We start from the raw sequence: 13,668 nt of genomic DNA on the forward strand, positions 1-13,668 counted from the left end.
ATCTTCAGTCGATATTTTACTTCGCAACCACATGATCAATACAATAATTTTATTTAATTGGAAAATAACAATAATTTTATCAGTGTTCATTATTCTTTTTTTTATAAATGCGGACAACATCACATACATTGTTCTCAACCCAAAGTAAGTTGCTTAAGCACTTGTGTTATGGAATTCAGATACAACGAAGGTACCACAAACACCCAGACCCGAGACAATGTAAAAATATGAATTTTTACATTGACCCGACCGGGGATCGAACCCGGGACCTCAGAGCTAGCGACACCTTGAAACCGGTGTGTACGCCACTCGACCACGGAGGTTGTATTCATTTCAATTACTTTTTTCTTACTTTAACTATGATATAAATTGTAAAATGACTAACAATAGATATAAAAATGAATGACAATTTATAAGAACTGAGGCACTCTCGTACGACTCGGTCCTTTAAGTTAAAGGTGTTCGGCGGTAACACGGTAAAGCTTTCAAACCATCGGTCATGTGAGCCCTTCCGATGAAAAGTAGCCACTTAACTCGTCAAACGCCAATCCACGCCGATCGACCCGAGGGGACCGGCACGCCTCGCTGCACAATGACAAAGAATTCACTAATATTCGAACAGATATGACAGTTTGCGTTACACAGCAGGCTTGTGCCTGCTGAACTAAGGGCACAGCCCGGCAAAATATTTATGCTATTTTAGTTCCATTTTGTTTTGTTAGGTTTTGCCGGGGCTTTGTCGCCTATGCCTATTTAAGGTAACTTAGCATCCCAGAATTTATTGATCGCCACAAATTATCTTTTACATCTCATTTGAGGAATTTGAAGCAAAATAATTAATTGGTAAGTGGCATTTCCAGCTGTAAAAGCTATCCTTCTTATATCAAAGTATGTATGTATATGTGTAAAGATAATGTATTATAGATAAATTACATCCAGACACAGAATTAATGATCGTGCACATCACACAAATAGTTGTAATGGCTAGGAATCGAACCCACGATCTTCGGTATAGTAGTCAGGGCTACTGACCATCACACCAACAGGCCAGTCGAACTATACGTAAATTATAAACAGCAGTAAATTATTTTTGATCAGACAAATGCCGTGTCTTCAATACATACTCTTTGCCAGAAACATACCTCGTAATATCATAAGATATTAGTAAGAATAAGTCGCGATCCAGTCCAACGAACTCGCTTACTTCGAGACCAAGTTTAATTGACTAGAAATCATTGCTTTTAACGCCTCCGTGCCATAAATAGAATGTTTTAATAGACAAACACTCTTGAATCCACAAAAAATAAACTGTTCTTCGAAAAGGGGCTTTATGAAATTTGTATTAAGTATATTTTGTCACGTTATTTCTTGAAAAAAATGGAGGACCTTTGATAAAACACGTGTAAAAGAAGACCTTACAACATGAAGGTGATAATTCAAAGAAAAACGCGTAATAATCTTATAAGGGCGTTCGGACTAATATTTCTTTGTGCGAACAACGTTCACTGTTTCTTTGACATCCGAGATGTGACGTCAGATGTTATGACGCGGCTGCCTGAAGAGTTCTCTGTTGCTGTTAAGGATATCGCAGAAGGTCTGCCGACAAAAAGTATTACTATCGTGAGGGGTAATTCTACAAACATCGGGTGAGTATTACCTAATTGACTTTTTTTTATTCTACTAGTCGTGTGGCGACAATATTATTGTACTGAACTTAAATGTGAATAACTAATCTTCTAAATAGAAGAAGAATATACATTGAATGCCATACCGAGTAAACGAGATTTTTAAGTGTCTATCACACTGTCAATTAAACTATACTATACTATTCGATCAGCAAATTTTGTGTAGATCAGGAGGATTTATAACGAATTGATATAAAAAAGAAAGATCCTTTTTTATTTAAATTCTACACAAATCCCTCATGTTGTAATTTTATATTAAATTAACCAAACCCTATTATACATTTTATTACTATATTTGCTATACTCTATTACAAGAGTATAACAATAATTTTGAATTTCAGATCAAACGACATATTCGAACTGTTATGTTTGTTAAGTCAACATAACATTCTGACCACTAATTTGGACATTGCGACGGAAGATAACAAACAAAAGGTAAGTTGAAGTTCCTTGGGGAGTAATCCACGTTCTTTCCTTACTCCATAGTAACAGATACCAATAATAGAGTGCCCAATACCCATTCCCGTTTTTCTATTTATTGATTTGAAACTTCAGCGAGGACTAATCCTTACTTCGTATTTCTTGATCATCAAGACAAAGAATTGTTTATTTTTATCATATTTTTATCAGGATAGGTACTATGATTGGTTGTTATACTTATAGTCGACTAATAATGGTTGTGATTCAGGCAACAGATTTCAATTGACCCGATTTCCTAAAACCAAAATTGAAGTTTGAAAGCAACGGACTCAGCGAGTGATAATTATTAACGAAACTTAATGTCACACTTTGTAGTATTTTACGTTGGAAAAAAACCCCTGTATATGACATTGATCTCCATGACAATACGACGCTTCTAGTAAACCTCCATTTTAGTACCTACAATGTAACTGTACCGCTTTCTTTTGTAACTGACACGTCGAGTTTCTTTTGTTACAGTATTACAAGTTACTGAAAAAGGCTTTAGATGTGTCAGCCGAGAGAACAAGCCTTATATTATGTGAGCCGCACGAGTGCGAAAATATTTTGTATGAGGTAAATAATTAAAATTAAACATGTTAAGTTTGACTCGCAACACAGGGTTCTGTACAAATTGGCTAAAGATGAACCAATCTTTTGGGTGACTAATACATTTATTTGTCACAAACGAAGAAAATTATCCCCATAATAACCGCTGATTAACATCGACGTTGTTTTGTTGCTGTAACGTCAGCAAAAAAAAAGCTTTGACTCTATAATGTTGAATTAAATTAAAAGTACCAACAATAAATAATAAAAAAAATTAACGACTGCATTGAAATTTAATATTTCGAAAACACATTATTAATTCTAATTAAGCGAACTCTATAATAAAGATACTTGTGATAGACTTTTATAGCCGGGCTATAAAACTAAGTACTTTCATGCCCAAACCGCGGCCATGGCTACTGCGCAATATATTATAATTATCGGCCTGAATTGAAAATTAATTTCAATATGTACGTAATAATAATACCCGCAATGTACATTAAATAAAAATATGGCGCTCACTGCAGAATACGTCACGTAACAAAATCGATTTAAAATTAATTTAGGCTTTAAATATGGAGTACTATGACGGAGTTGATACAAACGATGCGATCGTGAATTAATATATTAATTAACTGATAATGGACGTCGAAATGTATGTTTAATTTAGATTGATTTTATTTGTATAAAGGAACTTTTTACGCAGGAATCTCTCTGCGTGCAACTAAATGACACTAAAATTTAATTTTTAAAATAGTTTCTAAAATAGTTCGCGTGGTTAAGACACAAGGTCTATTAAAAACTAAAACAATTTCTAGGAATATAAAAAATACTGTACTGGATTTAATATTTATTTGCAATGCATTTTTGTTTATCATTTTATTTGTATAAATATAAATAATCAAATTAAAATTACACTATAATTATACTTTCAGTTGACAGAGAACAACCTGATTCACAGCATGATATTGTACGTGTTCTACTGGTCGTACGGAACAGTCAGCGAGACATTTCTGATGACTCTGAAAGAAGCTATGAGGGTAGCTGTCATCACCAATCCGAGGGATCGAGTGTAAGTTCCACAAATACATTTTTTTAATTTAAAATTGTTTCTTTTGCTTGTCCTCACTCAGGTCATCTTTGAGTTGCGACAAGTTTCAAAACATGTCACACAAACCCATGTCCCACACATCTTTACTCTCTCAACTTGCAAAACTCTATGACTGGGCTATCTGTGGGTCTAAAAGTTAAAACATTCTATTTCATTTACCTACTAATTAATACATTTCATGATACGTTGCACGAAAGAGTTCTTGCAATGTAGGTACTGCACGAGCTTGGTAAGGAATCAGAACAAAGTTTAATTAATTGACATTAAACAATCAATGTGTAATAAAAACACAATACGATAAAAACCCTTGTATAAAACTTTTGTGGAACATGTTTGTTATTCCTGCATCACGGTTTACCCGCGCTAGTTTTTCCTTCCTTTATCACGAAGTATCACGTTACGCAATGCCCGTTATACACACAAATAATAATGAAGAGCTAATTAATGAATAATGAAATATCTCAACGAGTGCTCCCGTGTAATTATGTTACCAATACACAACGCCGGCCATCGCTCGATGACGTCACAATATGGAGCAAAATTAACAGAGCCTTTTTGATACAGTCTATTTGTTGTATCCTTTGTATGCTTTGCCACAAAAATGATTGAATATACATTATACACATAAAAAAGATAGTTATTATAATGTTACAATAAATTTCGCCAAGTTCATTATTATTTATTTAATAACGTTTTACTCTCGCGTATTTATCGGGATTGCCCGACTAGTTTCGAGCCTTGTACCCAGATACGGGGGTGCAAGTTGCACTTCGACCGTTAATAAATGTAATGTTAATTAAATGTACGTGCTGGAATAACTACGATTTCGTTTTTAAAGGTCACACGTCTCTCTCAAAAGAATAAACGACGCTAAAAGACCAACCACACGTTTAATTTGTTATAACTTATACCTGGTCCTTCAGTTTCCTTTATTCCTAATACATTAAATTAACCCCGATACGTGAAATTATTCTGATTTGTAAAGGACTAGAAGACCAAGTGTAGGTCCGTGTAGACCTACTTATGATATACGCTAATATTTCAATTAAGCATATTCTTGTGCGCATACCTTAAAACATCTATATCTTTTTATGTCTAGTCAGCCTATACAATAGCTCTCTATTAAGATAAAACGAGTTACTCAACTATGTAACATCACAGTAATTTTCCTACGCTTTAACATTTTAAAAGCCGTCTGTTTCACAGACATTGAATCCTTCGGCCCCTAGAGGCAATCCAAATGCATTTTGCTCCGATAAAGTAGTGAATTGCTACTTTAACGCCAATGAGTGTTCAATAGCCCGTTAGATTCAATAACGCGTACCTCTCATTTAGTAATCAACGTCAGCTTCCACGCCATTCTCATTTGACTAATCATTTACTATTATAGAATTTGATGGTACAATACGTAGGGGAATTTCGGATACTATTAAGTGATAGAGTATCTAATTATAAAACGAAATATATATTTTTTTTAGCTATTGTAATATTACTTTTTTTTATATAGGCTGCTTTAGATCCCACTGCTGGGCAAAGGCCTTATAATATATTATTATACTATTATAATATACTAAAAAAATTGGAATAACCAAAATACTTATAAGAAAAATTAACTTCAGTTTTAATGCCTCCATAGCCATAATTTTACAAATTCAAGCTAAGAAAAGAAAAAGGACCCTACATACAGCTGGATTTCAACCTACAGTTCTCCGGTTTACACCACAAAATCAAAACACATTATTGTATTTCTAAGAAAACTATTCTTAAAAGAGAGGAGCCCTAACTTTGCCGGGTCCTTAGCGTCGGAGCAGATAAAACTTGTTGTTGACCAGCGACAAAAAGAATAAACACTTCACACAATACACGGGCGTGTCTTAGAGAAAACGTGCAACATATGAAAGTTGGCTCTTTTAAAACCTTACGTACATTCTGGGACAAAAGTAAATCTACTATTACAGACCGTTTAAAGCCTTTAATTTAAATCTTTCTTTAATTTTTGGCCGCAAGGACCAGGTATTGTGTTTATACCCTTATTGTGTTTGACAACATTCTTTGAACCCAATATTGGTAGCAACAATAATCTAAACAGAAGTTCATTATAATCAACGAACCTGTAAATATTTGTACACGGATTAAGGTACATTTAAAGGTCACGAAAAGTTGAAAGTAAATATTTATTTTAACTTCAGGACTTACAAAAGGTTATCTCATTGGATGTCTAAAACAAATAGGTCTATTTTAGTTAAGCGAAAGACTTTATTAAACCATAAATATTTTATGATCAAATAGTGATGAAATAATTTTGTGTATTCCTCACGAAAGTTATTATTATTTATTGGAACAGGCCAGATACTCGTACATAATTATAATCATCGCTGTATTGTGTGGCTTCAGTGTAAACTGCGTCACCGAACACACTATTACAATGTGAATAACAATAATTTATCGCAACAATTTAAAACAGTTTCGCTAGCCGTGTTTGGAAAATAAATGCCTCACTTTGTTCAAAATTCAAAATAGATATCGTTATAACGCAAACACTGCCAGTTACGCAGCTGTAAAAAGTTCATTTACACTCCTAAAATTAAGTCAACCATAATACAAAAAAGTGTATCATTCGTTTATTAGATACTCGTTACAATAAAATATAAGTATTCAGCTTCAACACGACCATATTTGCCACATTTGAAAGTCAATTCAAACCAAATACGTCTATAGAAATCCATACAATAATCGGCAACGTAAAGTGTTTACAAATACGAAAATAAGCAGCAAATAGGCACTCTACACTCACAAAAGCACTCTCGAAATATCGAAGTATACAAGAATAATATTCATAACAGAACGATGCACAACAATCGAATATTAAACAAGTTCGCAACAACGCCATTTATTTTTAAGTGCAAACATCTCGGCATTCTGTCGTCGCCAGTACGGGCACAGCGGCTGATTGCTCACCCACGCCGGCCGCCTAGGGGTATTGGGGTATTTCTAAAAATTACATTTCGCCCCTCCACTGAAGTTCAATAGCGCTGCACGACGAATACAAAGTCTAGGACAATCACGTAGTTTGTAATTCGATTGGGACGTACGCCGATTGAGACTTGGCCCCCACAATATTATGTAAGCGCCAAAGAAAATATTTTGCGAATTTATTAGCTTCGTACAATAGCGGCTGTCATTCTTCATTTGACGGCGCTGTCTCGGAGTTTACTTGATTGTAAAGTTTTGCAAAATAGACAGTCATTTTTTAACGTGCCGTACCTCAAGTGAAAGACGGACCTTATCGTTTATCCGTCATCAACCAGGTTGTATCTTAGTAATCAATAAAACCACAATCTTCTATATATATAAAAATGAAACCCGTTTCGCGTTGTCATGGCATCACGTGTGAACGGCTGAACCGATTTCGATAATTCTTTTTTTTAAATGTTTGTGGAAGTCCAAGGATGGTTCTTACGGAAAAAAATATTAAGAAAATCTCTCAGAAATATTGAAAAGTATACATTTAATTTTGCATATTTTTAAAAAACGCGCGTTACGAATGTCATTTTTTTTTTTACGAATGTCAACGTCATTCACAGCCATAGACTATATTAAAAGAGCATCGTTTGTTTGGAAACGTGGTTACTTAATTAAGTTTGTTCGGAAACGTGGTTACTTAATTAAATTCTATTGCACTATTTTATAATTTTTTGAAAATAATACAAATAGTAAACCTATACAAATTTCGCATATCCTATTTAGTAATCTACCACAGTATCTGTTTCCCTAACTTGACATTGGCGTCATTGGCGAATGGCTGAACAGCCAAGCCAGTTAAAAAAAAAAAAAAACTGTGGTAATCTGTGGCATCACATCCATAACCGCTTTCTAAGTTTTTGATAAAGTTTGTTATGTTATAAAGACTAAGAAGTTTTTTGTTTGTTAATTACGGTAAGTTGACAGCTTCATATCGATTTTTGGTAACTTTTGGTGACTACATAATATTACAATTTGGTTATACAGAAAATATATGTGAGCTTTTTATTTTCAGTTTTTAACAATGTACCACCAACCAGACGTACAAATTTAGGCCGCAGAACTCAAAATACGGCAAGTCAAAGAAATCTACGAGCAAATCAAACTGATGAGCAACGCGAAGCGCGAAATGAACTTCAACAGAATCGAAATCAACATAGAAATGTTGTGTTTAATCCCCACAGAGCTGCATTCAGTTATAATAGGATATGCGAAATTTGTATAGGTTTACTATTTGTATTATTTTCAAAAAATTATAGAATGTGAAAGTTGAAACTGAACGATTGACATTTATCAGGTTGAACCAGGCAAAACTCCGTTCCGAGGAATACATTCATCTTCGGGATGAAAATATATATTTTGTTTTGTATTTAATAAAATTAGGTCCTTTTCAGATATGGCGAGACCAGGGAAATAGGGATTAATTAATATATGGAGGATATTATAGATTCCAGTTTAAATTGAATAGGCAAAGGGTATGAGTATACCTAAGATAGGTCAACTATACAAAATAAAGTAGTGCATCAAAGCTACGCTAAGGCGGTACGAAGTTCGCCGGGTCAGCTAGTTTATAATAAAATCAAAATACGGGTTAGGTTGGTGAAAGACCGTGAGTCTGACTTGGACTTTTCCGGGATTTTCAAATGCACACCAACTATTTTTTAAACTTGGTCCTTAAATTTCTTTAAAATAGATTACGGTTACCATATTTTTCGATGCTGTCATTTTCAATATTCTCGTCGCTAAAAATTAAATTAATAAAAATCCAATATTTTAAGTCTGAATAAAATATATTAACGTTGAAAGTTGTTGGATAAAAAAAACAATTGAGCATCTAACAGTATTTTTTGAATATTTACGTAAACTACAACGGTCAATGCACCCCCTCAAACATAGGCATTGTCTATCAGTAAATACACAATCGTATTTACAAAGATTTACATAATACCAAGCCGTACATCTCTCTTCAGATATCCATGTAAATCTAAACCTTTTCACCGGTTTCATCGGTCAACCGTGATACGAAAGTTCATGGCCCATAACTACTGGCCTTACATGATATTCGGCCGGTGATTAATTAAACCTTTATAAAAATCAAGATTTATGATATAAAATAGCATTCGGTTTAAGTTGGAGTCTGAATATCAATGACTATTTAGAGCAAATGTGCATTTGTTATGACTTCTTTAAGGCGTGTTTTAAATTTTAATTGATACCTAAACCTCAAAATATTGCTATTAGCTATTTTATTTAATTTTATTTAATAAGACAGAACGGCACACAGCGGTGCCTGAGTAACAGATTCCATTTTTACCTATCGGTTACTAAATAGGTAATAGATTCCATTGATAAAAACCCTAAAAATAATACCACATAACATAAAACCTTCTATACTTCATGCCCATTTACATAATCTGGCAACACTTTACTGTCCTAGGTTCCGCATCTACTACAACCAAGGCCAGGCAGATCGTCTGAACAGCTTGACACTCGTCAACTGGTGGTCAGGCCGGCTCTACAAGTCGCCAGTGCTGCCACCTGCCGGCAAAATATACAGAAACTTCAAAGGAAGAGTCTTTGAGGTCCCAGTTTTACATGTGAGTAAAGGTGGCGAAGTTAAATAGTTAATCAAAGCTGATGTTCATGTTATTAATTAACTTATGGTCTATTGTGTAGTTATTTTGGGAGCTTTACTTAAATTATTAAATTACGGCGAATTATCGCCGTCTACTTTTGAGTCCTTAATCATGAGATGTCAACGGCGGTGATAAACCAAATCAAAGTTCAAATTATGCTATAAAGCTTTAAAATAACAAATTGAAAATTTAGGGAATATTGTTTGAACACATATGTATATCGTCATAGCTATAACCGAAACAAAAACTTTTACTCTCGTTATACATTTTTAAACCACTCATACACATAACTCGCTATAAATGTACATCCAGTACGAAAAACAAATAGCAAAAAAACTCAAGTATTTCCCTGAAGAAACACGAAATAAAGTACCTTTATTATTCTAGGCACCTCCGTGGCATTTTGTCAAATACAACAACGATAACACGATCACCGTGACAGGGGGACGCGATGACAAATTGCTGGCGCTTATCGCCAAGAAGCTGAATTTCAAGTGAGATACCGATAATAAACCTAAACTGAATATAGTAAATAATAATATTATGATTTATGATAACGTTTGATACAATCAGTGATGTGAAATTAGTTAGAGTTTAATAAACGATTATTTTTTTATGTAATATGTTCAATAATATGTTTTGACTTTCTTATTTTGTCAAAAGATGTCAATTACCTTTTGTTATTCTAAAGTATTATTATAACTTATCTCACGTGTGGCGGGTACGATCCCTGCGTAAGACAAGCACTTGTGTGAACGTTTGATCTAAGTTTGAGTGCGTCTGTGCATGTGACTTGCATGTTCGATACACACCGCAACACATGTTAAATTCCTAATTGCACGAGCAATATTAAACAAAAAAAAACATTTTAAACAATTAACTACCGGTAATGAGTTAACAAACTTTCATTAGATTACTTTTAGTAGTTTGGTTACAAATAAGAGTGACACGATAAAGTATTTTATGTTCTACAGATATAAATACTACGACCCACCAGACAGAAACCAGGGGTCAAGCATATCAAGTAACGGAACCTTCAAGGGAACACTCGGTCTGATCTGGAAACGTGTAAGTATTGCAGCATTTAAAATTTAACGAAAGAAAATAATATTTAATTTTAATTCAAACAAAAAGAAAAATCTCAATTTTCTTCTTGTTTTCAATGTCGTGGTTGCTTGGCAAGCAAAGTACAAGGTGCGAATGTGGTTTTTTTTTAAGTTTTATACTGTCTTTCTCAAACGGTGAAGGAAAACATCGTGAGGCAACCTGGTTTCCAAATATTAGAAAGTAATATCGTCAATCGTGAACAATTTGGTTCCTATCAAGGTTTGGAAACCTTCCCGATACTGGAAGAGGCATAATCCTACTACTATTATAAAGGCGAAAGTTTTTAAGTATGGATGTATGGATGTTTGTTACTCTTTCACGTAAAAACTACTGAATGGATTTGAATGAAACTTTACCACAATTTAGCTTATACATCAGAATAACACATAGGCAAAATTTTTGAGGTTTCTCATGTGAGGTCGTAATAAAACACATTTTTTGCGCTTACATTGCAAACGCTGACTGAATCCTACAAGATAGATCAAAAACATTTACTACAGTATTTTTCAATATTGCATTACATTTTTGCGATGATCGTTATTATTAAACTTCATAGATTTTCACATCTTGAAAATCACGCAGACAAAGTCGCGGGCAATAGCTAGTACTAATATTAATTACATCTGTTCATCTATTAATGTCATAGAAACTAAGTATCTCTGAATGTTATAGATTTTAACTATAGTCGCTTTTCATTGGATCTAGGATTATTCAAAAGGATTGTTTTGTATTATCAGGACAATCATTTATAGCTACACTGGATCACTCTTTATAGTCTCGTAAAACACACTGCGACGATCACTAATCCATCGAATATACTTCAAGAGCTTGAAACAAGTACTAATCAAGAAAGGCTTGAAACAAGTACTCTGGTATTCTAGAATATTCATTAAATCCTCTTCATTGCTTCAATTAAAGACAATATGAATGAAATGACGGAACAGTCACACCATTGGAAACAATTTTATATTAAAAACAAAGCTATTAAAAAGAAAGAGTCTTTAACTTTGCATCAGAATGTCATACAAATACATATGAACACTTGTACAATTTCAATTATAGCATGGTGCCGGAGAATAAATTATGTATTCAGGTTAAGTAATTATCAAATAGCTAGAAATATTTAAATGTTATGCCCGTTACAATAAAATATCTTCTATAACAATAAATTCATATTCTATAGTATCAGTTTAGAATCCATTCTCATCGATCAGAAAATGTACGTGTAAAATATTGCGCATAAAACAAAAGCCCAATAAGGAGTATACGAAATCAGTTTATGTCAGGCACTTACAATCGCTAAAATCTTTATCCCAGAAAGCAGACTTCTTCCTAGGCGATGTGACCATGACATGGGAGCGTCTTCAGGCCGTGGAGTTCTCGTTCATGACTCTGGCTGACTCAGGAGCCTTCCTCACGCATGCGCCGGCGAAGCTGAGTGAGACATTAGCTATCATCAGACCTTTTCGATGGGAGGTAAATAGCGTATGGTGTTGTTTTACATAATCGCGTATAGGAGTAACCGTGTATTTGCTTCTGGAGGTTTGCGTATGATGTAAAGACATTGGTGGGGCAGACGAGATTTTTTAAACAATTGCCGTATAGCCGATTGTTTAAGGCTACCACGCCAAACCCACTGTCTGTGTCGCGGTCTCGGTCCCCACGTAGAACAATTTTTTGAGTGATCCATATAGTGGCTTCATTGTTTGTGAAACTCCCGCGACACAAGGACTGAATTCCGTGAAGCGGGAGTAGTTTTTAAAAAGTGTTTTTTTTTTAATAATCTTCAGAGATTTGTTTCTTTTATACGTGATTACTTTGCTCAACATTAACTAGTAAAGAAATTTCACTTGCCTATTTTTAACAAAGTCAAGTCGTAAACTAGCCTGCCCTAAGCGATGCGATAAAGCTATTTATAGTAAAAATACCCATAACTTCTACAAGTTATGTTATGGATTTATGTAAATATACTAATTAAGTAATTTAAAAACGTAATAATTTATAAGAATTATTGCTAAGAAGCTAATTATGAAAGTTTTCGTATAAAGCAACCTTAAATTGTGTAGTGAAAAGTCCATTAAATGTTAAAACTATAATGAACTGCCAGAATAATAATTGATATAAATATTAACGAGCAACCTACAAATTTATATCCCATTTTAGTACTTGGCATATTAAAATTTGCAAATATGATTAATTAGCAAATTAATAAATTGAAACCCGTAGTACATTCAAATATGCGGAATATTCGCGAACAAGTGTCCGCGTCAGATCGTCAAATCCTATTTATATCTGTGTATTAACAGTATATCGATAAGGTCTACTTAAATATGAAATTGAAGCTAATATTCTCTTCTTTAAAGTAAAAGAGACCTCATTTAATCCCGGCGCAGTGTGAAGACTTAAACTATATTTCATAAATCATGAAATGTTTTACGATGAAAAACCGCAACAATAAGTAAATTTTAAATTTTTTACCGATTGATCTTCATAAAGATGATACAGTTATTAAAATAATAAATAAAAAAGAAGTTCACAGAACCATGGTTAATACGATGTTCAACTTCAGTGCGAACAAAGTTTCAATTCATTCAATTATGCAACCTTTTTCCAGGTATGGCCCCTAGTATTTGCTACCTTGTTGGTAACTGGACCAGCGCTGTGGATAGTGATAGCAGCTCCGTCGCTATGGCAACGGCGGAAATGTGATCAGCTGAGTCTGTTCAGTAGCTGTTGTTGGTTTACTACGACTCTGTTCTTGAGGCAATGTGAGGGACTAATGAATATAATTATTATTCTTTTCAATTTGCCACGCCGGCTAAATGTCGTCTGCACATTTACTCGTTGTTAATGTTGTGTAGTCGCTACGTAATCTTCATGTTGACACAAAATCACTATGCCTGAATGTCTACTCAACGAAGACTAAGGAAGTTATAGTTTTGCTTGTGAAAATGAAGCATACAATTACATAACTACCATTATTAATTGTAAACAATTAAATTTTACAGCGTCTAGCAAAGAACCGTCGAGTACTCACAAGGCTCGTCTCGTATCAGTTCTCATCTCCCTCGGAGCGACCTACGTCATCGGCGACGTGTAT

The 13,668-nt window shown here is 34.1% G+C and overlaps 1 protein-coding gene across 1 annotated transcript; it reads left to right on the top strand.

Moving 5' to 3' along the window:
* Positions 1-363: 363 nt before the first annotated feature.
* LOC113506233 (ionotropic receptor 40a-like) lies at positions 364-13,662 on the top strand (the record flags this gene model as incomplete). Its single annotated transcript, XM_026889077.1, has 10 exons — positions 364-1,646; positions 2,027-2,120; positions 2,625-2,720; positions 3,629-3,765; positions 9,263-9,422; positions 9,849-9,955; positions 10,436-10,529; positions 11,886-12,044; positions 13,183-13,336; positions 13,577-13,662. Coding segments are annotated over exons 1-10 (1,311 nt in total), but the record flags the coding sequence as incomplete, so codon positions are not given.
* Between the last annotated feature and the right edge of the window lie 6 nt (positions 13,663-13,668).

Source organism: Trichoplusia ni, assembly GCF_003590095.1.
Source record: "Trichoplusia ni isolate ovarian cell line Hi5 chromosome 6 unlocalized genomic scaffold, tn1 tig00002215_group5, whole genome shotgun sequence".
NCBI classification, from domain to species: Eukaryota; Metazoa; Arthropoda; class Insecta; order Lepidoptera; family Noctuidae; genus Trichoplusia; species Trichoplusia ni.